The 27,407-nt window shown below is 42.3% G+C and overlaps 1 protein-coding gene across 3 annotated transcripts in view; it reads right to left on the bottom strand.

Moving 5' to 3' along the window:
• The window catches only part of far1 (fatty acyl-CoA reductase 1), a 37,354-nt gene extending 12,875 nt beyond the window's left edge, over positions 1–24,479 (bottom strand). The window contains exons 1-9 of one of the 3 annotated variants that reach the window (XM_021575520.3): positions 24,353–24,479; positions 11,419–11,644; positions 10,871–11,046; positions 5,739–5,918; positions 3,477–3,654; positions 3,325–3,369; positions 2,736–2,863; positions 2,204–2,271; positions 1,106–1,277 (exon numbers count right to left, since the gene is read on the bottom strand). In XM_021575520.3, the coding sequence (XP_021431195.2) occupies positions 1,106–1,277; positions 2,204–2,271; positions 2,736–2,863; positions 3,325–3,369; positions 3,477–3,654; positions 5,739–5,918; positions 10,871–11,046; positions 11,419–11,607 (1,136 nt within the window). In that variant the 5' untranslated portion in view covers positions 11,608–11,644; positions 24,353–24,479. The remainder of the gene's footprint in view (positions 1–1,105; positions 1,278–2,203; positions 2,272–2,735; positions 2,864–3,324; positions 3,370–3,476; positions 3,655–5,738; positions 5,919–10,870; positions 11,047–11,418; positions 11,645–24,352) is intronic. The other 2 variants (XR_016489031.1, XM_021575528.3) reach the window with 2 other exon arrangements.
• Positions 24,480–27,407: the final 2,928 nt, after the last annotated feature.

Here is a 27,407-nt window from a genome sequence, read left to right as displayed (position 1 = left end):
CCAAACACTTGGTTAGACTGAACCATGGCCTTGGTGCTAAATGAAACAATAGGTGGGGATTGTGAGTAAGTCTATCCAATGACTCACTGATAAATTAATTGACAGTGTTTCCAATGGCTTGTGAGATCGTACATTACTGCCAGCGCATTACATTTGTCCCACAATGTGCTTCATTAAGCCCAGGAATAGGGCTACCAAGAATAGAAGGGTTGATGGGCCAATGAATAAAGGACAGGTGTTTGGTACCTGGTATTAATCAAAACTAGTTCCCTGGTGCCTCTCAAATTTAGAGATAAGCTTGGAGAGTGGAGGAGGATGAGCAGATCACTTCCAGGTTACTTCAGAAGACTTAATGGCACGGCTCAGAAAAACAAAAAGGTCACAACAAAAGGGGTGGGGGGTTAATTCCACAAAGCAAAAGCGACTGGATAAACTCCACATCTGAGCAGAGCCATATGGTTCAACTGAATTTAAAAAATCACAAATGCGGTACCAGGCAAAAAGGGTCAAACAAAAACAGACAAAAATAAATGACAAAAATAAAACATTCCTGATGCATGCTTTAGACAGGAACCCATGCTTGTCATGATGACACGGTAGCCTGTCAGCAGCCAGCCAAGTCCGATGACAAAGTTGAGCAAACGTTCGGGCGTTGCTTCTGCCCCACGACCAGCACCCAGTGGTGGAGGGGAGAGAGGGGTTGAGAGGGCACTGTAGTAGACCTTACCGGGGATTCTGACCCGTGGCCCTGAGCTACTCGTCATACAACAGGGCGGGAAGAGTGTGACTCACTGTGGTCCAGTACTGATTGGTTAAGAGGTTGGACCGCAGGTTAACATTTGGGCACCTGAAAGCCTGCTCTAAGGGGTTGGTCTTGAAGGTCATGTTTATACAGTACTCTGCAGAGAGAATACGACATCACAGGAGGAAGGAAATTCAATGCCAGGACACATTGAGGTAACACAGAGGGCTAAGAGTGCAGAACCCAGCTCTAAAAAGGTATATGGATGGCTTATACACCCCCCCCCCCCCCCCGGAACAGGTTCAGTACATTGGTCTACACTGAGCGAGAATGCGGAGTGTGACCGAGCGGGGTGTCATTTACCTGGGCTCTCTTCCCGTCATCCTGAGGCAGAGATCATAAAGGAAGGCTGGTGCCTTGTGGCTTACAGCGATCCAGTACTGATTGATAAGGTGATTGGTTGTGAGATTTACATTGGGCCGTCTGAAGGCCTGCTCGAGGGGGTTCCTCTTGAAAGTGGATATAACATGGTACTCTAAGAGACAAAAGGTAGGGGGTTCAACAGGGGTAATGTTGGCACAACCACTAATTTCTACCAAAGTGGAAAGAAAGAGTTAAGCAGCAAGCGTACGACAAGCGGCAACAGATGTTTGGTTTAGACAAAATACCTTTGAAGTGCTTTTAACAATTATTATTTTTAACTGTACAAGTTATTGAAGGAGACTAGGGGTATTACAAAACAACGGAGCAAATATAGACTTCAAAGTAAGCCTAATGAATGCAGAAATGCAATGTTAACAACAAAGTGATTTCACCTGAAATATTTTAAAAGCACAAAAAATCTATGGCAAATGAGTAACAAATATATTGACATTTACTACAACAAACCCAACAGGTTAACAGCTTAAAGGGAACTATACAACTGCCACTATGAAAATGTCATCCATCTTTAATGCACAAAACAAATAGTGTACTAAGACTGGAACAGTTTTTCATTTTTATTCAAGAATACCAGTCATGTTATATAGTTTACCTATTGCCTTTAAGTCTGCCACAATGTTGATCTTTCTCAGATGGCTAGCATTCAGAGACTATGTACACAGGATCCCATGTGGCTCAGTTGGTAGAACATGGCGCTTGAAACACCAGGGTTGTGGGTTCGATTACTATGTGGGACCAGTATAAGAAAGTATGAAAATGTATGCACTCACTACTACTGTAAGTTGCTCTGGATAAGAGTGTGTGCTAAATGACTAAACTGGACACTGGACACAAATCCAGGAGAGGTCATTTACAGGGAGAAGACTAACACTCCAATGAGGGTGTAAGTAAACCAAAACCTTCTCACATTCACAACAGAGTATGACTGATAATCATTATTTAGCATTCTGCTTTGTTGGAGCATCCGAAAACAAATCCAGTCAGAGTGTATTTGGATAAGATATGAGCAATGTTTCATACCAACTTCACCCCAGTGGAACGGGTTGATGCTGCCAGTCGTGCAATTGTACACCAATATGCTCTTAGGCCTGCGGGGATAAAGGGGAACAAAATAGAATGCCTGCCATAGAAACCTGAAATAATATTTACATTTCACAATCACATTATTCATTCAGCTCTACAGATGACAGCTGCAGTGTGGGTGAGACTGACCTGGTGTGTCTCTGGGAGCCTGAGTACCAGACAGCAGCCAGTGTGTAAGAGACTGACCTGGTGTGTCTCTGGGAGCCTGAGTACCAGGCAGCTGCAGTGTGTGAGAGACTGACCTGGTGTGTCTCTGGGAGCCTGAGTACCAGGCAGCTGCAGTGTGTGAGAGACTGACCTGGTGTGTCTCTGGGAGCCTGAGTACCAGGCAGCAGCCAGTGTGTGAGAGACTGACCTGGTGTGTCTCTGGGAGCCTGAGTACCAGGCAGCAGGCAGTGTGTGTGAGACTGACCTGGTGTGTCTCTGGGAGCCTGAGTACCAGGCAGCAGCCAGTGTGTGTGAGACTGACCTGGTGTGTCTCTGGGAGCCTGAGTACCAGGCAGCAGCCAGTGTGGTATTGATGACCGCGTCCACAGGCACCAGGTCAGCCACCGCGTTGTTGGACGCTCTCATGGTGCGCAGGATCCCCTTTCCTGCCTATACAGGGCAGAGAAGTGCTAGGTTCATTACCAGGTGATGGGAATGTGGTTTCTCAGGTTATAAATCAGCAGCCACACCTTTGAAATGGTCATGATCGCATTATTGCGATCTGAGCGTTTTACATATTGCACACCAGTATCTCTACTTGCACATTCATCTTCTGCACATCTACCATTCCAGTGTTTAATTGCTATATTGTAATGACTTCGCCACTATGGCCTATTTATTGCCTTTACCTCCCTTATCCTACCTCATTTGCACACACTGTATATAGACTTTTTCTACTGTATTATTGACTGTATGTTTGTTTATTCCATGTGTAACTCTGTGTTGTTGTATGTGTCGAACTGCTTTGCTTTATCTTGGCCAGGTCGCAGTTGTAAATGAGAACTTGTTCTCAACTAGCCTACTCAGTTATATAAAAAAAAATATTGAGAACATATTTTTAAGGTACTTACTGCAATGAATATTCCACTAGGTCCATTGAAATTATCAATCCAGCCCTAAGAGTGAAAAAACATGTTATGAACAGTATACAGAATTGACCATGGTCAGCTACAGTATAGCTACAGCTTAGAAGACAGCCGGCTCAGTACATGGGAAGACTCACTGGGAACGGCTCTTTCCAACTGGCCCCTACTATAGAAGGCCTGATTATAGCCACGTTGAGGTTTCCACACTCCTGCTGGACCAAGTACTCAGCTATGGCCTTGGTGTAGGTGTACGTGTTGGGCCTTTTTCCTATCAGCCCTGGGGTCATCGCAGAGACCAGCTTCTCATCCATCCATCTAACCAACATGAATACACATTGAAGACAGAGCCACAATAAAAAGGTCAATTTTCTGCCATATTGCTTAAATACAAAATACACAGCTCAAAAAAATAAAAGGGAACACTAAAATAACACATCCTAGATCTGAATTAATGAAATATTCTTATTAAATACTTTTTTCTTTACATAGTTGAATGTGCTGACAACAAAATCACACAAAAATTATCAATGGAAATCAAATTTATCAAATTAGGCTCGGTAGTGTGTGTGGCCTCCACGTGCCTGTATGACCTCCCTACAAAGCCTGGGCATGCTCCTGATTAGGTGGCGGATGGTCTCCTGAGGGATCTCCTCCCAGACCTGGACTAAAGCATCCGCCAACTCCTGGACAGTCTGTGGTGCAACGTGGCGTTGGTGGATGGAACGAGACATGATGTCCCAGATGTGCTCAATTGGATTCAGGTCTGGGGAACGGGCAGGCCAGTCCATAGCGTCAATGCCTTCCTCTTGCAGGAACTGCTGACACACTCCAGCCACATGAGGTCTAGCATTGTCTTGCATTAGGAGGAACCCAGGGCCAACCGCACCAGCATATGGTCTCACAAGGGGTCTGAGGATCTCATCTCGGTACCTAATGGCAGTCAGGCTACCTCTGGCGAGCACATGGAGGGCTGTGCGGCCCCCCAAAGAAATGCCACCCCACACCATGACTGACCCACCGCCAAACCGGTCATGCTGGAGGATGTTGCAGGCAGCAGAACGTTCTCCACGGCGTCTCCAGACTCTGTCACGTCTGTCACGTGTGCTCAGTGTGAACCTGCTTTCATCTGTGAAGAGCACAGGGCGCCAGTGGCAAATTTGCCAATCTTGGTGTTCTCTGACAAATGCCAAACGTCCTGCACGGTGTTGAGCTGTAAGCACAACCCCCACCTGTGGATGTCGGGCCCTCATACCACCCTCACAGACTCCGTTTCTGACCGTTTGAGCAGACACATACACATTTGTGGCCTGCTGGAGATCATTTTGCAGGGCTCTGGCAGTGCTCCTCCTGCTCTTCCTTGCACAAAGGCGGAGGTAGCGGTCCTGCTGCTGGGTTGTTGCCCTCCTACGGCCTCCTCCACGTCTCCTGATGTACTGGCCTGTCTCCTGGTAGCGCCTCCATGCTCTGGACACTACGCTGACAGACACAGCAAACCTTCTTGCCACAGCTCGCATTGATGTGCCATCCTGGATGAGCTGTACTACCGGTGTGGGTTGTAGACTCCGTCTCATGCTACCACTAGAGTGAAAGCACCGCCAGCATTCAAAAGTGACCAAAACATCAGTCAGTTCATAGGAACCGAGAAGTGGTCTGTGGTCACCACCTCTAGAACCACTCCTTTATTGGGGGTTTCTTGCTAATTGCCTATAATTTCCACTTGTTGTCTATTCCATTTGCACAACAGCATGTGAAATGTATTGTCAATCAGTGTTGCTTCCTAAGTGGACAGTTTGATTTCACAGAAGTGTGATTGACTTGGACTTACATTGTGTTGTTTAAGTGTTCCCTTTATTTTTTTGAGCAGTGTATATATTCCCAAGACCACAAACCAAATAAGTATCCTAAATTCCCTTTCCCCACACACTTACATGTATGTCTCTGAAGAAATTAGTAAATGCCTACTGTAATACTTAGGGATGGAAACATTCCTACATGAACAGAACACTGACTTTCACACAACTGGTGACCATGTTGTGCATGTGTGTCCTGTTGCACCCCCTACAAGAGCAGTCAGAGGCCCCACCTAACATTAAGAGTAAAGCAAATGTCCTTTTAACAGTTCAAATTGCCCTACTACAAATGAGTGAGTGTTACTCAATCAGTAACCAAACTCCATGAAGTTTAAATCAGAGACCGTCCCTGTTTGGCAGTTTCAGTCCATGCAGTAAGATATTGAGAGACCCTCAAGGGATAGCTACCAAGCTTATGCATTAGCCACTACAAACTAATCCACAGGATGCAAAGAATCTACTTATCTATCTCAGTCAAACATGCCAAGCTGTAGATTACTACAATCTCTTGGCTTCCGTTTCTAACAATCGGCAAATAACTTTACTCACTCTAGGCTGTCAATGAGCTTCTTGTAGTCAACAGGAGGTGGGTAAACCACTTCCTCAATGAGTGTCCGGTCACAGTTGGCGTAGGCTGTAGATACGTGGAGGAACACCTCCAAGTGCTTCATTTTGTGGGCAAGAGCCACCATCTTCTGGGTGGCTAGAACATTCAGTAGCATAGCATCTCTGAAAGGAGAACAAAAAAAATGTCACAAAACATCATTACAGAAATGCTACTAATATATACACACAGTTAAAAGTTGACACAACTACTCATTCCAGGGTTTCTTTAATTTGACTATTTTCTACATTGTAGAATCATAGTGAAGACATCAAAACTATGAAATAACTATGACATTTTTATTTTTGTATTTTATTTAACTAAACAAGTCAGTTAATTCTTATTTACAATGACAGTCTACAGGGGAACTGCCTTGTTCAGCTCTGGGATTCGATCCAGCAACCTTTCGGTTACTGGCCCAATGCTCTAACCACTAGGCTACCTGTCACCCCAATCATGTAGTAACCAAAAAAGTGTGAAACAAATCAAAATATATTTTATATTTGAGATTCTTCAAAGTAGCCACCCTTTGCCTTGACAGCTTTGCACACTCTTGGCAATCTCTCAACCAGCTTCACCTGGAATGCTTTTCCAACAGTCTTGATGGTTCCCATATATGCTGATCCCTTGTTGGCTGCTTTTCCTTTACTCTACAGTCCAACTCATCCCAAATCATCTCAATTGGGTTGAGGTCGGGTGATTGCGGAGGCCAGGTTATCTGATGCAGCACTCATCACTCGCCTTCTCGGTCATATAGCCCTTACACAGCCTGGAGGTGTGTGTTGGGTCATTGTCCTGTTGAAATACAAATGACAGTCCCACTAAGTGCAAACCAGATGGGATATTGCTGCAGAATGCTGTGGTAGCCTTGCTGGTTAAGTGTACCTTGAATTCTAAATAAATCACTGACAGTGTCACCAGCAAAGCACCTCCACATGCTTCACGGTGGGAACCCCACATGGGGAGATCATCCATTCACCTATTCTGCGTCTCACAAAGGCACTGCGGTTGGAACCAAAAATCTCAAATTTGGACTCATCAGACCAAAGGACAGATTTACACTGGTCTAATGTCCATTGCTCGGGTTTCCTGGCCCAAGCAAGTCTCTTCTTATTGGTGTCCTTTAGTAGAGGTTTCTTTGCAACCATGAAGGCCTGATTCACGCAGTCTCCTCTGAACAGCTGATGTTGAGATGTGTATGTTACTTGAACTCTGTGAAGCGTTTATTTGGGCTGCAATCTGAGGTGCAGTTAACTCTAATGAACTTATCCTCTGCAGCAGAGGTAACTCTGGGTCTTCCTTTCCTGTGGCGTTCCTCATGAGCCAGTTTCATCATAGCGGTTGATGGTTTTTGTGACTGCACTTGAATAAACTTTAAAAGTTCTGGACATTTTCTATATTGACTGACCTTCATGTCTTCAAGTAATGATGGACAGTCATTTATCTTTGCTTATTTGAGCTGTTCTTGCCATAATATATAGTGTGCATTTGGAAAGTATTCAGATCCCTTGACTCATTCCACATTTTGCTATGTTACAGCCTTATTCCAAAAGTGATTAAATAGTTTTTTTCCTTCATCAATCTATACACAATACCCCATAATGACAAAAGCAAAAACAGTTTTGTAGAAATGTTAGCAAATAAACTGAAATATGACATTTACATAAGTATTCAGAGCTCAGTACTTTGTTGAAGCACCTTTGGCAGCGATTACAGCCTTCAGTCTTCCTGGGTATGATGCTCAAAGCTTGGCACACCTGTATTTGGGGAGTTTCTCCCATTCTTCTCTGTAGATTCTCTCAAGGTCTGGCAGGTTGGATGGAAAGTATTGCTGCACAGCTTTTTTCAGATCTCTCCAGAGATGTTAGATTGGGTTCAAGTCCCCGCACACTGACTCTGTACCGGTGCCCCCTGTAATATAGCCTCGTTATTGTTATTTTTTATTTTAGTCTACTTGATAAATATATTCTTAACTCTTCTTGAACTGCACTGTTGGTTAAGGGCTTGTAAGTAAGCATTTTGCGGCAAAGTCTACACTTGTTGTATTCGGTGCATGTGACAAATAAAGTTTGATTTGAAGGCCGGGCTCTGGCTGGGTCACTCAAGGACATTCAGAGACTTGTACCGAAGCCACTCCTGTGTTGTCTTGGCTGTGTGCTTAGTGTCGTTGTCCTGTTGGAAGGTGAACCTTCACCCCAGTCTGAGGACATGCGTGCTCTGGAGGTTTTCATCAACAATCTCTGTACTTTGCTCCATTCATCTGTCCCTCGATCCTGACAGGTCTCCCAGTCCCTGTCACTGAAAAGCATCCCTACAGCATGATGCTGCCACCACCATGCTGCACTGTAGGGATGGTGCCAGGTTTCCTCCAGATGTGACACTTGGCATTCAGGCCAAAGAGTTCAATGTTCGTTTTATCATACCAGCGAATCTTGTTTTCCCTGGTCTGAGGGTCTTTTGGTGTCTTTTGGCAAACTCAAAACGGGCTGTCATGTGCCTTTTACTGAGTGGCTTCCGTCTGGCCACTCTACCATCAAGGCCTGATTGGAGATGGTTGTCCTTTGGAATCTTTTCCCATCTCCACAGAGAAACTCAGAAGCTCTGTCAGAGTGACCATCGGGTTCTTGGTCACTTCCCTGACCAATGCCCTTCTCCCACAATTGCTCAGTTTGGCCGGACGGCCAGCTCTAGGAAGAGATTTGGTGGTTCCAAACTTCTTCCATTTAAGAATGATGGAGGCCACAGTTTTTTCGATGATCTTCAATGCTGCAGAAATGTTTTGGTACCCTTCCCCAGATCTGTGCTTCGAGACAATCCTGTCTCAGAGCTCAGCGGACAATTCCTTTGACCTTATGGCTTAGTTGTTGCACTGACAACTGTGGGAGTTTATATTAACAGGTGTATGCCTTTCCAAATCATGCCCAATCAATTGAATTTACCACAGGTGGACTCCAATCAAGTTATAGAAACATCTCAAGGATGACCAATGGAAACAGGATACACCTGAGCTCAACTTCCAGTCTCATAGCAAAAGGACTGAATACTTATGTAAATTAGGTTTTTTTAAAAATGCAATTACAGGGTATTACAGGGTATTGTGTGTAGATTGATGGGGAATACAGTGAACTTAATTTTAGTTAATCAAGTCTAAAGTAACAAAATGTGGGAAAAGTCAAGAGGTCAATACTTTCTGAATGCACTGTGTGTGTGTGTATACAGTTGAAGTCAGAAGATTACATACACCTTAGCCAAATACATTTAAAATCAGTTTTTCACAATTCCTGACATTTAATCCTAGTTACAATTCCCTGTCTTAGGTCAGTTAGGACCACCATTTTATTTTAAGAATGTGAAAAGTCAGAATAATAGTATAGAGAATGATTTATTTCAGCTTTTATTTCTTTCATCACATTCCCAGTGGGTCAGAAGTTTACATAAATTCATATAGTATTTGGTAGCATTGCTTTTAAATAGTTTAACATGGGTCAAACGTTTCAGGTAGCCTTCCACAAGCTTCCCACAATAAGTTGGATTTTGGCCCGTTCCTCCTGACAGAGCTGGTGTAACTGAGTCAGGTTTGTAGGCCTCCTTGCTCGCACACACTTTTTCAGTTCTGCCTACACATTTTCTATAGGATTGAGGTCAGGGCTTTGTGATGGCCACTCCAATACCTTGACTTTGTTGTCCTTAAGCCATTTTGCAACAACTTTGGAAGTATGCTTGGGGTCATTGTCCATTTAGAAGACCGATTTGCAACCAAGCTTTAACTTCCTGACTGATGTCTTGAGATGTTGCTTTAATATATCCACTTAATTTTCCTCCCGCATGATGCCATCTATTTTGTGAAGTGCACCAGTCCCTCCTGCAGCAAAGCACCCCCACAACATCATGCTGCATACCCGTGCTTCACGGTTTGGATGGTGTTCTTCAGCTTGCAAGCCTCCCCCTTTTTCTTTCAAACATGACGATGGTCATTAGGGCCAAACAGTTCTATTTTTGTTTCATCAGACCAGATTACATTTCTCCAAAAAGCACAATCTTTGTCCCCATGTGCAGTTGCAAACCGTAGTCTGGCTTTTTTATGGTGGCTTTGGAGCAGTGGCGTCTTCCTTGCTGAGTGGCCTTTCAGCTTATGCCGATATAGGACTCGTTTTACCGTGGATATTGATACTTTTGTACCTGTTTTCTCCAGCATTTTCACAAGGTCCTTTGCTGTTGTTCTGGGATTGATTTGCACTTTTTGTACCAAAGTACGTTCATCTCTAGGAGACAGAATGCCTCTCCTTCCTGAGCAGTATGACAGCTGCGTGGTCTCATGGTGTTTATACTTGCGTACTATTGTTTGTACAGATGAACGTGATACCTTCAGGCATTTGGAAATTGCTCCCAAGGATGAACCAGACTTGCGGAGATCTACAATTATTTTTCCGCGGTCTTGGCTGATTTCATTTGATTTTCCCATGATGGCAAGCAAAGAGGCACTGAGTTTGAAGGTAGGCCTTGAAATACATCCACAGGTAATCCTCCAATTGACTCAAACGATATCAATTAGCCTATCAGAAGCTTCTAAAGTCATTACATAATTTTCTGGAATTTTCCAAGCTGTTTAAAGGCACAGTCAACTTAGTGTATGTAAACTTCTGACCCACTGGAATTGTGATACAGTGAATTATAAGTGAAATAATCTGTCTGTAAACAATTGTTGGAAAGATTAATTGTGTCATGCACAAAGTAGATGTCCTAACCAATTTGCCAAAACTATAGTTTGTTAACAAGAAATGTGTGGAGTGGTTGAAAAACTCCAACCTAGGTGTATGTAAACTTCCAACTTCAACTCTGTGTATGTATATATATATATATATATATATATTTTTTTTAAAGCCTAAGCAATAGATAGGTACGTCCAGAGGGTTAGTAAAACTGTGAGAGTAATTTCTCTGCAGGAGAAGCAAGTGTGAGAGAAGAGTCAAGATCACTGTAGATAAATCTGAAATTGCAGCACTGTCCAGCAAGGTTCTGGGAGCAGAAGTGAAACAACGTTCTGGGGAGCAGTATCAGGAAGGAAACAATGGCTCACTTTAGAGGCTCATTGAATCGGATGGTTGCAGCACAGTGGAAGACTATGTTGATGCAGTCAGCAAGCGTTTCCTGGTCCACTTTGCTCAGGTCCAGTTCTGGCAGGGTGAGGTCACTGTTCACAGCCACTATCTTCTCAGCAAAGTCTGGCTGCTCATCTCGTAACCTGTCAAAAAGCTGAAAAACAAATACAGTTGTACTACAGTTGTAATACTCCTTCATGACACTTTCACAGCCAATAAGCTAAAATGAGCCTACAAGTTTTTTATGAAATCAATGTGTAGGTGGAGGGAAGCGTTTTGGTTCGAAAGCAATCCCAAGAAAGCAATTCCATTAGTAAGACATAGGCTTGCCTACATCGTGGTCTGCCATGGCCCAATTGTAAAGACCGTATGGAGTGTGGGCTGTGGAACTACGAAGTCTCCGTAACAAGCAGTCAAGAACTTATGACGCATCACCCCACACAGCCTACAGAGTTTTGGCTAACCCCCTTGAACATTCCTCTTTGGCTACCCCATTAGACCTTTCCCCTTCTCCAGCTCTTCTCACCTTGCAGTTGAACATGTCTGCGATGCGGGCCAGGGGAGCGTGGCCCGCTTTGTGCCGGACAAGGACGTACACAGCCTTGACTCCAGGGCAGGACCGCATCAGCTTCTCCAGCAGGACTTTTCCCATAAAGCCTGTGGCCCCTGTGATCAGCACATTCTTCCCCTCATAGTACTCAGGAATGGTCACCATTTTGTATGTGTGCTCCAACCTTCCTCAACAACGCCACCTGTGGAAGGATTACATCATCGTTAGCCTAGTCACTGAAAATCCTTACTAGCGTGATGGAATTTCAGCAATTACTAGGGCTGTGACCATATCAGTTATTCAATATTTTTCCATGGCAAAAATGAAAACACGACACAGACCTAACTCTTCAGTCCTTTAAAAACCTGTTGTAAGTAAGATAGTAGTCTATAGCTTGGAAAATAAATAATGTGACTCTGGATGACAACATAATGATGCTTGTTTCCTAAAGAAGTTAAATCCGCTTTGTTTCCTTGCCACGATACTAACGAGTATCGCAATACTCATATCGTCACCAGCAGTTACACGGTCAAAACCACCCCAGTTTGTAGAGGCAAAAACTTCCCTTACCATCTACAACAGTTAACTTCCTAAGCCCATAGCTATCACTTACAGAAGATAACACATCTTAGGAATTCAGCCACTCCAATGTTGTAAGCTAGTTTTATCCTGTCTCATCCACACACTGCCATTAAGATGGCTGCCGAGCTCAAAAGCTTTACTTAAACCTTGCTGAGACGGGTTTCTCATTGGCACAATCTACTACAAGAGGTCTAAAGAGCAGAGTTGAGCACTCTGCAAAGATCCAGTAAAGACAATTGAAACAGCCTAGAGTAGTAGAAAGAAGACTGCTCTACACAACATCACATTTAAATCACTAATACCCAGTTTACCTTGTTGCAACACAAGAGTTAACAAGCCTGCGTTATTTTTTTAACAAATCTAGTCTTATCTCTAGTCGTCGGATGGATGATACGCTGCTGTTGATACAGAACACTACTCCGACAGATAGTGCCTCCAGAAAGTAATCACACCCCTTGACTTTTTCCGCATTTTGTTGTTACAGCCTACACACAATACCCCCTAATGTCAAAGTAGAATTATGTTTTAAGAAATGTTTACAAATAAATGTAAAATTAAAATCTGAGATGTCTTGAGTCAATAAGTATTCAACCCCTTTGATATGGAAAACATAAATAAGTTCAGGAGTGAACATTTGCTTAATAAGTCACATAATAAGTTGCATGTGTGCAATAATAGTGTTTGACATGACTTTTGAATGACTACCTCATCTCTGTAACCCACACATACAGATAATTGTAAGGTCCCCAGTCGAGCAGTGAATTTCAAACACAAAGACCAGGGAGGTTTTCCAATGCCTCGCAAAGAGCACCTTTTACTTACTTTAGTTAACCCTTATTTTACCAGGTAAATTGACTGAGAACACATTCTCATTTACAGCAACGACCTGGGGAATAGTTAGTGGGAAAAAAATGGGTAAAAAAAAAAATTATAAAGCAGACAATGACCATCCCTTTGAGCATGATGAAGTTATGAATTAATTACACTTTGGATGGAGTATCAATACACCCTGTAACTACAAAGATACAGGCGTCCTTCCTAACTCAGTTGCCGGAGAGGAAGGAAACCGCTCAGGGATTTCATCATGAGGCCAATGACCTTAACAGTTACAGAGGTTAAAGGCTGTGATAGGAGAAAACTGAGGATGGAACCACAACATTGTAGTTATCAAATCTAATAGTATTAGTCACATAAACATATTTAGCAGATATCATTGCGGGTGTAGCGAAATGCTTGTGTTCCTAGCTCCAACAGTACAGTAATATCTAACAATTCACAACAATACACACATCTAAAAGTAAAATCTTGGAATTAAGAAATATTGCTCTGGGAAGACTTGAGATTGGCTGTCTAGCAATGATCAACAACCAACATGACCGAGCATTTAGAATTAAAAAAAATAATACTTGTGCAAATATTGTACAATCCATGTGCGCAAAGCTCTTGGGTGATGTCTACACTTGCCACTTACATGCAACTTCTGCTATCAGAACACAAAGATCGAATTGAACTGTGGTTGATGATATTACTAGTTTATCTAGCGTGTCCTGCGTTGCATATAATCGATGCGGTGCGCATTCGCGAAAAAGGACCGTCGTTGCTCCAATGTGTACCTAACCATAAACATCAATGCCTTTCTTAAAATCAATACACAGAAGTATATCTTTTTAAACCTGCATATTTAGCTAAAAGAAAGGTTAGCAGGCAATATTAACCAGGTGAAATTGTGTCACTTCACTTGCATTCATTGCACGCAGAGTCAGGGTACATGCAACAGTTTGGGCCGCCTAATTTGCCCGAATTGTACGTAATTATGACATAACATTGAAGATTGTGCAATGTAACAGGAATATTTAGACTTATGGATGCCACCTGTCAGATAGAATATGGAACGTTTCCGTATTTCACTGAAAGAATAAACGTCTTGTTTTCGAGATGATAGTTTCCGGAATCGACCATATTAATGACCTATGGCTCGTATTTCTGTGTGTTATTAAGTTATAATTAAGTCTGATTTGATAGAGCAGTCTGACTGAGCAATGGTAGGCAGCTGCAGGCTCGTTCATTCATTCAAACAGCACTTTCGTGCGTTTTGCCAGCAGCTCTTCACAATGCTTCAAGCATTGCACTCTTTATGACTTCAAGCCAATCAGATGAATAGCTTTTTAACTTTTTTTTTTTAATGTAGCCTGGTTGTACGAATTTTGGGATCTATCGTCCCACAACTGTCACAGAATCTTGGGCTATTTCTTTCTTGACAACCTGAGTAGTGTGTGACCCTAAGGTGGCAACACATACATTCAAAGTAATTTCAATGAGTCTTTCTCCATTCTGATTGCTTTATATTGTTCAATTCAACTTCAACCACAAAAAAAGTCCTAATTGTCATAAATTTCTGCATTTGAGATAATTTCCACACTGACACATAGGGCTGCACGATATGGGCAAGCAATCTGGGCCTCATTTTTAACCAAATGTTGCAATTTGACATGCGATTTGAGCAAAACACTTGGGTTAACTGTTAAAATCATGGCAATAGAAGGTCTATTCTAATTATATAGTTATAATATAATAGTGGGCACTTTTAATACAGTGTTGTTTGACATGACAATGAATGAAAATGCCAGGGAGGAGTTATTGTGAAAGGGTAGGAACTAAAGTGTTGATAGGTGTTTCCTAGGGAACCATATAATCTTTGGCTACATTTAATGTTTTCTCTTAGCTACTTAGATATTCTTGCTTTGCGTATTCCTTTTTATTTAGAAGATACTGTTGCACAAACAACATGCTGATTTAGGTCTACACCATCACTGGTATTATCAGGCTCTATGGCTAATTACGCTTGCTCTTATTCAGTACATTTAGTAGATAGCTAGAGATTAGCATTAGCGGCTAACAAGATTTAGGAACAACTTGCTAAAAAAAGACAAACTAGCTGTTTGCAGATGTAAGAAGAAACACAAGCTAATAGTGTAATTATGGAATGCTAGTAGATTTATATTAAGAAGCAAAGTGACAACTCCATCGTTGTCATCAACATGGTTGCATATGCTGTATAGACCATGCAGACTAAAAGCAAGTGTCTCCTGGTTGAGGAACAACAAATGCGCTCCTTAAGTGACAGGAGCCAGGACTAGGTCTCTGTGGAAAGCAGCATGGAGAGAGAGTGGCGAGAGATGACTCAAGTAGCGAAGTAAACTATAAAAATGGATGTTACACACTGCATATCACATTTAACAAACCAAACATTCAAATACCGTTATCGAAGGTAAAGTAAAAACTCGAACCTGTCCATGACACAATACCGGTACATCGCAAAAAAACATATACTGCCCAGCCCTACCGAGGACAGATGATTTTTACGTGCTATGCATTTCAGTGGTCTCTTTCTGTGAGCTTGTGTGGCCTACCACTTCACGGCTGAGCCGTTGTTGCCCCTAAACATTTTCACTTCACAAAATCAGCACTTATAGTTGACTGGGGCAGCTCTAGCAGGGCAGAAATTTGACGAACTGACTTGTTGGAACGTTGAACGGTGCCACGTTGAAAGTCATTGAGCTCTTCAGTAGGGCCATTCTACTGCCAGTTTGTCTCTGGAGATTGCATGGTTGTGTCCTCGATTTTATACCCGTCAGCAACGGATGTGGCTAAAATAGCAGAATCCACTCATTTGAAGGCGTGTCCACATATGTGACTCACCACCAGGATTCGGTCTTATGTATCAACATTTGAATCTGTTTTTTTTATTATTTGTTTTACATTGGATAAAAGTAGACACTCAGAGCTACAAAATGGTATATAATTCACTACATTTGAAAGTTGATAACTCACTTTTGAGAAAACCCTCTTTCAATGTTTGAATACTACTATTGGAGAGCCCTTCTTTGTCTACACCCATTCAGCATTGTTCACACCCTCTTAAGCCTTAGCCCCACCCATCTCTTTAAGGGTTGAGCCGAGAATTCTGTACTAACTTACCAGCCACTTCCAGACATCAAGAGAGAACAGCTCACTGAACATTACTCACCCTAGCAGAGCTGGTTAGGCTCTTTTCATGTTATCCAGAGCGTTGATGACTAACTGTGCTGCTGGCAACAATTGAATTACGCTTTGTTGCCAACATTTACAGACACCGGACATATTCAAAATTCATCAGTTATTCTGCGCTCTGGCACATTAAGAACAGCCTTTTGTTAAGAAATGTAGCTAGATCGCTATCGAGGTAAACAATGAATCCCAACGCATGACGTAATGTTAGTTAGCGAGCCAGCTAGCTAACGTTAGCAAGCTGGCCTTGATGCCAACTTTGCACACTCTTGGCATTCTGTCAACCAGTTTCATGAGGTAGTCACCTGGAATGCATTTCAATTAACAGGTGTGCCTTCATTAACTTCTTGAGTGTAGGGGGCCGGATTTTCGTTTTTGGCTAAAAAACGTACCCATTTGAAACTGCCTATTTCTCAGGCCCAGAAACTAGAATATGCATATAATTATCAGATTAGGATAGAAAACACTAACATTTCCAAAACGTTCAAAATATTGTCTGTGAGTATAACAGAACTGATATTGCAGGCAAAAACCTGAGGAAAATCAAACCAGGAAGTGCTGTTTTTCCTGAAAGCTCTGTTCCATTGGATGCCTTGCCTCCATTTAAAGGGATATCAACCAGATTCCTTTTCCTATGGCTTCCTCAAGGTGTTAACAGTTTTTAGACAGTTTCAGGCTTTTATTTTGAAAAATGAGCGAGAAAGATAGAGTCGCATCAGTGGACAGCTGGGTGTTCGCAGAGTTTTGCGTGGGGCAGCCATTGTCTCTCCCTCGCCTATTGAAAAAGCGACAGTCCCGGTTGATATATTATCGATTATATATTTTAAAAACAACCTGAGGATTTATTATAAAAAAAACATTTGACATGTTTCTGTGGACATTACAGATACTATTTGGAATTTGTCTGCGATGTCGTGACCGCTCGAGCCTGTGGATTTCTTAACATAACGCGCTAAACAAATGGAGGTATTTTGGATATAAAAATAATCTTTATGGAACAAAAGGAACATTTGTGTAACTGAGTCTCGTGAGTGCAAACATCTGAAGATCATCAAAGGTAAGCCATTTAATCTATTGCTTTTCTGACTTTCGTGACCAATCTACTTGGCTGCTAGTGTTTGTAATATTTTGTCTACTGAGAGAGATGTTCTTACATAAACACTTGTTATGCTTTCGCCGAAAAGCTGTATTGAAATCTGACAACGCAGGTGGATTAACAAGCTAAGCTGTGTTTTGCTATATTGCACTTGTGATTTCATGAAAATTAAATATTTGTAGTAATTTAATTTGAATTTGGGGAGCTGCAATTCAGCGGGTGTGTGCGTCAAGAAGCTAAAAGTTCAGATGTGTTGTGACAAGGTAGGGGTGGAAGAGTCCTATTTGGTAAAAGACCAAGTGCATATTATGGCAAGAACAGCTCAAATATGCAAAGAGAAACGACGGTCCATCATTACTTCAAGACATTAAGGTCAGTCAATACGGAAAATGTCAATAACTTTTAAAGTTTCTTCAAGTTCAGATGCAAAAACCATCAAGCACTATGATGAAACTGGCTCATGAGGTCCGCCACAGGAAAGGAGAACGCAGGGTTACCTCTGATGCAGAGGATAAGTTCATTAGTTACGAGCCTCAGAAATTGCAGCCCAAATAAATGCTTAAAACAGCAACTGTTCAGAGGAGACTTCATGAAATCAGGCCTTCATGGTCGAATTGCTGCCAAGAAACCACTACTAAAGGACACCAATAATAAGAAGAGACTTGCTTGGGTAAAAAAAACACGAGAAATGGACAGGGGACCGGATGAAATCTGTCCTTTGGTCTGATATTTTTGGTTCCAACCGCCATGTCTTTGTGAAACGCAGAGTAGATGAAAGAATGATCTCTGCATGTGTGAAGCATAGAGGTGGTGGTGTGATGGTTATTTGCTGGTGACACTGTCTGTGATTTCTTAGAATTCAAGGCACACTTCTGCAGCGATACGTCATCCCACCTGGTTTGCGCTTAGTGGGACTATAATTTGTTTTTCAACAGGTCAATGACCCAACACACCTCCATGCTGTGTAAGGTCTATTTGACCAAGGAGAGAGATGGAGTGCTGCATCAGATGACCTGGCCTCCATAATCACCCGACCTCAACCCAATTGAGATGGTTTGGGATGAGTTTGCCCGCAGAGTGAAGGAAAAGCAGCCAACAACAGCTCAGCATTTGTGGGAAATCCTTCAAGACTGTTGGAAAAGCATTCCAGGTGAAGATGGTTGAGAGAATGCCAAGAGTGTGCAAAGCTATCATCAAGGTAAAGGGTGGCTACTTTGAAGAATCTAAAATATATTTTGATTTGTTTAACACTTTTTTGGTTACTACATGATTCCATGCGTGTTATTTCATAGAAAATAGTCAAATAAAGAAAAACCCTTGAATGAGTAGGTGTGTCCAAACTGACTGGTACTGTACATATACATTTAATGGCACATGAGACTCCTGTCTTATTCATGGCCATCTCAGTGAACAAATATATTGCAGAGGCTGTGAGGATGGCACAGTCCAAGAAGGGGAGGGTGGCTAAAATGTACAACTCTCTCCAGAATGCGCTCTCTCCCGTCATTGTGTGCACACTCACAATTACATGAAGTTGATGCAAAGATTCAATATTTGCAGGGTTAACCCTTCTTTTTCAAGACCTCTGCAATCCACCCTGGTATGCTGTAAATTAACTTCTGGGCCACATTCTGACTGATGGCAGTCCATTCTTGCATAATCAATGCTTGGAGTTCGTGGGTTTTTGTTTGTCCACCACCTCTTGAGAATTGACCACAAGTTGACCACAAGTCTGGGGAGATTCCTGGCCATGGACCCAAAATATTGATGTTTTGTTCCCCGAGACACTTAGTTATCACTTTTGCCTTACGGCAAGGTGCTCCATCATGCTGGAAAAGGCATTGTTCGTCACCAAACTGTTCCTGGATAGTTGGGAGAAGTTGCTCTCGAGGGATGTGTTGCTACCATTCTTTATTCATGGCTGTGTTCTTAGGCAAAATGGTGAGTGAGGGGCCTCCTGGGTGGCACAGTGGTCTAGTGCACTGCATTGCAGTGCTAGCTGTGCCACCAGAGACTCTGGGTTCGAGCCCAGGCTCCGTCACAGCCGGCAGCGACCGGGAGGTCCATGGGGCGACGCACAATTGGCCTAGCGTCGCCCAGGTTAGGGAGGGTTTGGCCGGTAGGGATATCCTTGTCTCATCGTGCACTAGCGACTCCTGTGGCGGGCCGGGCGCAGTGCACGCTAACCAGGTCGCCAGGTGTACGGTGTTTCCTCCGACACATTGGTGTGGCTGGCGTCCGGGTTGGATGCGCGCTGTGTTAAGAAGCAGTGCGGCTTGTTTGGGTTGTGTTTCGGAGGATGCATGGCTTTCGACCTTCGTCTCTCCCGAACCCGTACGGGAGTTGTAGCGATGAGACAAGATAGTAGTTACTAACAATTGGATACCACGAAATTGGGGAGAAATGGGGGTAAAAAAAAAAAGAACAAAGTGAGTGAGCCCACTCCCTTGGCTGAGAAGCAACCCCACACATGAATGAATTACTGTTGGCATGTGCCTGCCATGTCTTCTCCGGACAAGCTTTTTTCCGGATGCTCTAAACATTCGGAAAGGGAATTCAGAGAAAATGACTTCACCCCAATCAGTACCTTTAGCAGAATATCAGTCTGTTCCTGATGTTTTTCCTGGAGAGAAGTGGCTTCTTTGCTGCCCTTCTTGACACCAGGCCGAAGATCTTCGCCTAACTGTGTCTGCTGCCATTCCTGAGCAAGCTCTGTACTGGTGGTGCCCCGATCCGGCAACTGAATCAACGACGGTCCTGGCTTGCTAGACTTTCTTGGGCGCCCTGAAGCCTTCACAGCAATTGAACCGCTCTTCTTGAAGTTCTTGATGATCCGATAAATGGTTGATTTAGGTGCAATCTTACTGGCAGCAATATCCTTGCCTGTGAAGCCCTTTTTGTGCAAAGCAATGATGATGGCACTTGTTTCCTTGCAGGTAACCATGCTTGACAGAGGAAGAACAATGATTCCAAGCACCAGCCTCCTTTTGAAGCTTCAGTCTGTCATTCAAACTCAAATCAGCATGAGAGTGATCTCCAGCCTTGTCCTCGTCAAAACTCACACCTGTGTTAACGAGAGAATCACTGACATGTCAGCTGGTCCTTTTGTGGCAGGGCTGAAATGCAGTGGAAATGTTTAGGGGGGATTCAGTTCATTTGCATGGCAAAAAGGGACTTTGCAATTCATCTGATCCCTCTTCATAACATTCTGGAGTATATGCAAATTGCCATCATACAAACTGAGTCAGCAGACTTTGTGAAAATGTATATTTGTGTTATTCTCAAAACTTTTGGCCACAACTGTACATCTGGCAATATCTACATTTTAGACACCTTGATCATCTCACACCCTGAAAGGAAATAATATAGCTTATTTTTTGTAAATATGAAAATAACTGAGATATGACCATTCAATCTAAAGCAGCAGATGTCATTTTCAGGATGTCAATACAGCACAGAAAACACTAGACTGGTATTGTGATTGTTCATTAGGTGATGGGAAATATGCAATATGTATACACAATAATATACTTACCTTCCTTGAAAATCCATCTACACCGCCAAAGATGACAATGTTGTATCTTGAAAAAAAGCATTGGAATTAAAAGTGAAATGTTTAACCTATTAACCTGCTTCATTATTGCTGTATTACCAGTTGATGAAGAACAACTCCAATTTCATATATCATTGAAAATGTGTCTACGAATAAGTAAGAATAAAAAAGTTAAAATAACTTCTTAGATTTGATGGAGGCATTATAAATCTTAGTACCAATTTATGATTTGTATCAATGTGGACGAGAGACGGGGGAGCAGGAACAGAGTATTTTTGCAGAGCAATGCAACGAAGCTGGATCGTTCTGGCAATGATACCTGCACCGTCTACACGCTGCAAAGACACCCTAACTCTTCGCCATTGTACATGATGGCCCATTGCTCTGAGACCTCCTTTGACCATTCTAAAGCCCACATGGGGCATCCTTGTATTAATGGCGTTGACTTTCTGGTCTAACTCTTCATCTGACATATCAGAATAGCATTCCCTGACAGACATATTGCTCAAATCAACCCTACTCCTCAGCCTCAACGTCCAGTGTGTGCTCCGAGAGCGAAATGGTCTGAATTTACCCAGAGGGTTTTTCACGGAAGAGAAACACCATAATATTAATCAAATGAATTAAGCAAGTACCAGTTAAAGGTTTGGACACACCTAATTCCAGGCTTTTTCTAGATTTTTACTATTTTCTACATTGTAGAATAATAGTGAAGACATCTCAACTATGAAATAACACATGGAATCAGTTAAGAACAAATTCTTATTTACAAGGACAGCCTACTCCTTCCTCCCGGTCGGGGAATTGAACCCCGATCTCCGGCGTGCCTGCAATATGGAAGACTATCGAATGCTTCTCAAAGATGCCCTCTGGTGATCAAACTAGCACTAACTCGCAACAGAAAAAAAAAGGCTGACAATTAAATGAATTGTCAGAGAATGCTGCGGCAGCCCGCAAGTTGTGCCGCAGTATGACATAACTTTTAATTGAGGAACCACTGTACCCGATTCGGGAAACTCGAGGGCCCATAATATTTTATACAATGTTGCAAGTTTGCTCATGCTAGCATCAGCCAGACCCAAGTTAATAGGTTTCAAGTTCGTTGCAGACAGGCCATGGTAGCCAATGTGATTTATAAGATATTGATTTTTAAATCATGATAGTTTCTACCTGTAGGCTGCAATGTTTTTATGTAGGCTATTTTTACATAGTTGACAAATGACAATAGACGTTACTGTTTAGGTTTGTATAATTTTCATTTAGGTTAATTTTGATTAACCACATGACAATGATTGAGACACGAAGACATTATTATAAATTAAATGGAAATGTGCATATGAAAACCACAACTTGCACGCAGACCGGGAGAAATTATAAGATAAATTGGCATTCCACATGAGAAAGGTTGCCGACTCCTCGTGTAACCTATTACTGGCAACTTAAGGAGAGTAATGGCAGAAAGCCAGTAGGAGGGGAGGAGGATAGGTCGGGTAAGGTTACGTTTTTTTTCTGGTTATCTTGTTCTCTGGCTCCCTCTTGAGTCATGTGTCTTATTTCATTAAACAGTGCGCTTCAAGCTCAATGCATATATAGATTTTATTAAAACATATAGGGTGCGTCTATATGGAAAAATACACCTTTAAAAATTTCAACCAATCAATTGGTCAAAAGAACAGACGACTTTCGGTCAACCAAGATATGTTTTAGATGAGGACAGCCCTATTAGGAATAGTAGGCTCTCTTACATAAGTCTGCAAATGCTATGATGCATGGAATGCTTTACTATAAAGGTACATTTTTAATGGTGAAAATTTGCTCCCCAAACTTCACTCATGCCTATGCATAAGCTAGTGATTTTGCTGTTCATTATTAGTCTTGTTGACTGAGGAAAATGTAAATGTGGACAGTTATTCTAACATGTTCAAAGTGCACAGTAAAGACACACGTCATTGCATTCTCAATTTGCATGTTCAGTTGAGATTCATTACCATAACCTAAATGTGATTTTTGTCATTCTGAGCACCATAGGTGGACACCCTAATCAAGTTCCCCAATGCATGTGGGTCCAGTAATTTTCTCAAATGTCCGGTAAATGAAAATGCTACCGGTCAAATGTCCAGTGCCTCATTTTCATAACTGAAACCCTGCCTGGCCTATAGTGCCATTTAGCTCAGGTATGGAACAACAGGAAGTTGGGAACCCAGAAACATAGTGTTACTGCGTAGTGCCAGATGCATCCCTTGAGCTAATCTGCACACAGTTAAACCAGGTTTGCATATACTGTAGGTGTACTGTTCCTGTACAGCACTGATCAGATGTGCCATGACATTTGTTTAATGTGCAGGACTGGTTCCCTCTTGACAAAGCAACAGAGCAGACAGTCTATGATTTACTCTATCAAACCAGTGACAAGTCTGTGACAGCTGCAAGCTTGTCAAACAGAAGCATTGTCTCCAGCCAAGCGGCAAGGCAGTTGTGGTACCAGTGGCATCTTGTCCTCACATTATATATAGGCCTACTGTAGGTGTGTGCTTATTATAAACCAAATAAACCATTTGATAAACAGGTGTCACAAGGAGAAACTTCAACTGTAGAGTAAGGACATAAAAAGCCATCAAGAAATCCCTGGTGACTGGTGAGCAACATGTGTAGGCTATTCACTAAAGCACTACCGTGAAAAAATGGATACCCATTCGTGGAGGAAGGAATGAAGGTAAGCTGGCTCGTAAAGGTGGGTATGAGAGAACAGTGTCTGGATCTCAAAGAAAACACTCCCCAAAAGCCATTGAGACAGGCTGCTACGGCTACATTTACAATGACGGCCTACACCGGCCAAACCCGGACGATGCTGGGCCAATTGTACGCCGCCATAATAGTTAAGTGAAATGACAACAAACATCAAAAGCAATGTGTTACTAAAATTAAGACCACCTTTGTAGTTTAGAGAAATCTGATGACAAGTCCACCTCAGCAGCTGTGAGTAATTTTGGCTTACTTACAGCAATTACATACAAATGTCAAATGGAAAGGGCTTGCCGTGAGTCATAGGACCAGGCTGGATATCTTGTGACCCTGGTTAAAAAGTCAGACAACTTGCCAGTTATAGAACACATGCTTTAAAATGGCTTACCTCAAATAAGTGTGTCATTCCAGATGAACTTAGACAACAAAGCAATCTATGAATGTTGTACAGAATTATAACGGGTTTTAATAATGAACAGCGACTTGGGGCTGTGCCACCCCACACACAAGAGCCCAAGCTAGATAGCTAGCCAGCCACTAGCTAGCCTTCCAACTTCTCTAGTGTTGTGAGAAATTCCCACTAATTCATAGCTGGCTGCAAAACCAGCACCACTAAAGTAAGAAGAATGTAAAAACTTTCTGAAAAGTATAGACATAATGAGTGTTAACAAAGCTACAATACTTTCTGGAAATAGTTTTTCTAGCTAACGTTTACCACCCCCCTTGCGCATCTTTTCCGTGGCATGCTGTCTGTCGTACTATAGTTAGCAAAAGCTAGCCATTTGCAGTGATCTTTGAACATTTAAAAATGTTACATTTAGCTAATGTAGTAGATTCTAGTGCACAACAAAACCAAATCAGAGAAAATAGCATGTGAAATACAGATATACCTGCAATTTCGAGGGGGCTGAGTTTTCCTGCGTTAAATCAGAAGTATCTGCCGGTTGTAAGTGCCGCAACAGCTCAATTTTTGCGGGCTGAGAGAACGGGCGTATTCATTAGGGAAACGGTTTATGATTTAAGAAGCAAACAGAGCAAAACGAGAGTTTCTATTGGACACATTCAGGTAAATCCCTCCCCGTTTCGTTCCATTAGCTTACGTTTAAGAAACGTTTTGTAACAGAATTGCCTTAATGAATGGGCCCCAGGAAATGTGACGGGTTGCTGGTTGCCAGAGATGTGACGTCAGCATCAACCAAACGAGTCCACATTGTTGTATTTCACTGTTAGCAACTGCTTTATGGAAATTCATTTTCTTTGACATAAAAAAATATATATAAAGTATAGTTTAATTCTAATGATAAAAAAAAAAAGCATAGGCCTATCATGATCAAAAATACGTCTGAGGTTTCATTCCCATATCAGTCAATTCAATCAAAAATATTTTACTTGATACCAACAGAGAAAGCATTTACATTGCAGCACAAAATTAGAGCATAAGCCTGTAATAGAATGGACGTGACCGTAGTAAGTGTTGCAATTAACTGAGCACTTAGCCTATGTCAACACAGGCAGCCCAATTCTGGGGTGCGTTCAGTTTGATTGAACGTTTGCTACTTTGCGCAACGGTTAGTACTGAACGACACGTTTCCCAAAAACGTTACTGAACAGACTGACTGAGGTATGTCTACTCCGTTTGGTGGGTGTGGCTTGAAGCTATGAGTGATCCATTTGAAAGGGGAGCAGTGCATTTAACTGGTCGTTCAGAACAGCACCGTTGTTTTTGGTTGTTGAGTCAATTAGAACATGCCCATTTCAAGCTTATCCTTCTAAAAAAATAAGAAGTTATTTGAGGAAATATTAAGGCAAGTTAGCTGGCTAACTAACTGTATGATCCTGCTCTGTAGTAAACCCATTAGAATTGAGCTGCCTGTGTAAACACAGCCTTAGAAAATCCAGGTCGAGAGCCACGCAGAATGGGCTGGGATTTTACCATTAGCATTAGGTCCACATGCAGTTTGTCCTGATGTGGTAAAAGGTTGATTTTTCCTGATGTCCCACAGCTGTGTGTAATCTGTCTATAATGCAGTGAAAAAGCCACGTTTTGCCATGACTTCACCCACCCCAGGTTTTAGGCTCACTAACCCACTGGCGTACTGACATATCCAGCCTAAATTGTAGGCTGCTGCCCACTAGAACATCACAAGGCAAAAAAAGACTGCAGTAGATTCCAAAAATGTATATATATTTTTTAAACTAGGCAAGTCCGTTATGAACTAATTCTTATTTTACAATGATGGCCTACCAGGGAACTGTCGGTTAACTGCCTTGTTCAGAACAACAGATTTTTACCTTGTCAGCATGGGGATTCAATCCAGCAACCTTTCGATAACTAGCCCAACACTCTTAACCACCAGACTACCTGCAAAGACTGTAGCAGAGTGTTTTTGGGATGATTTTTAAATCACATAACTTAGTCACATAACAATGATAAACAGGATCTGTTACTCATTTTAGGTTTGTACAAATATTTGTCACAGATATGAAGGCCTGTTTTTTTTTAAACTTAAAAAAAAAATTGCACTGAACAAAAACAGATTTTCCATATTTTTTCATTTTGATTTACAGGAGCAATTAGGGTTTTCAAATAGTCGGCTCGTGGATTCGAACCAGCAACCTTGCCCAACACGCAAAACCAATAAGCTACCTGAGTTGCAATTCATATAAAGAAATCAGTCAATTGAAATACATTTACTAGGCCCAAATCTATGGATTTCACAATTGGGCACACATACCTTTAAAAAAAAAAGTAGGGGCGTGGATCAGAAAATCAGTCAGTATCTGGTGTGACCCCCATTTGCCTCATGCAGTGCGACATCTCCTTTGCATATAGTTGATCAGGCTGTCGATTGTGAACTTTGGAATGTTGTCACACTCCTCTTCAAATTGCTGTGCGAAGTTGCTGGATATTGGTGGGAACTGGAGCACGCTGTCAAACATGCTCAATGGGTGACATGTCAGGTGAGTGTGCAGGCCATAGAACTACACAATTCCAGGAATTCTGTACAGATCCTTTCGACATGGGCCCGTGCATAATCATGCTGAAATATGAGATGATGGTGGTGGTTGAATGGCATGACAATGGGCCTCAGGAGCTCGTCACGGTATCTCTGTGCATTCACGACGCCATCCACGATGTCTGCCACCTGCCCGGTACAATTGAAACCGGGATTTATCCGTGAAGAGCAGAATTCTTCAGCATGCCAGTGGCAAAGGTGAGCATTTGGCCACTGTAGTCAGTTACGATGCCTTACTGCAGTCAGGTCAAGACCCTGGTGAAGATGAGCACGCAGATAAGCTTCGCTGATGTTTTCTGACAGTTTGTGCAGACATTCTTTGGTTGTTTCATCAGCAGTCCGGGTGGCTGGTCTCAGACGATCCCTCAGGTGAATGAGCCGGATTTGGGCTGGTGTGGTTACACATGGTCTACGGTTGGGACACAGGTTGGACGTACTGCCAAATTGTCTAAAACGATGTAGGCTGCTTATGGTAGAGAAATTAACATCCAATTATCAGCCAACAGCTCTGGTGGACATTCCTGAAGTCAGCATGCCAATTGCACCTTCCCTCAAAACCTGAGACGTTGCAAAGGAAAAACGCTCCCTAACAGGGATGTAAACAACTTAACTGTCCTTCCTGTGTTAAAGTAATGGTAATGATTTTGCTTTGCTTATTTGAGCGGTTCTTGCCATAATATGGACTTGGTCTTTTACCAAATAGGGCTCTCTTCTGTACACCACCCCAACCTTGTCACAACACCATTGTCTCGAACACATTAAGAAGGAAAGAAATTCCACAAATAAACTTAAGGCACACCTGTTAATTGAAATGCATTCCATGTGACTATATCATGAAGCTGGTTGAAAGAATGCTCCAAGTGTGCAAAGCTGTCAAGGCAAAGGGTGGCTACTTTGAAGAATCTCAAATATATTTTGATTTGTATAA

This window comes from Oncorhynchus mykiss, chromosome 2 (genome assembly GCF_057628025.1).
Source record: "Oncorhynchus mykiss isolate SJ-2025 chromosome 2, ASM5762802v1, whole genome shotgun sequence".
Taxonomy (NCBI): Eukaryota; Metazoa; Chordata; class Actinopteri; order Salmoniformes; family Salmonidae; genus Oncorhynchus; species Oncorhynchus mykiss.
This window is presented reverse-complemented; position numbering and strand designations above follow the sequence as displayed.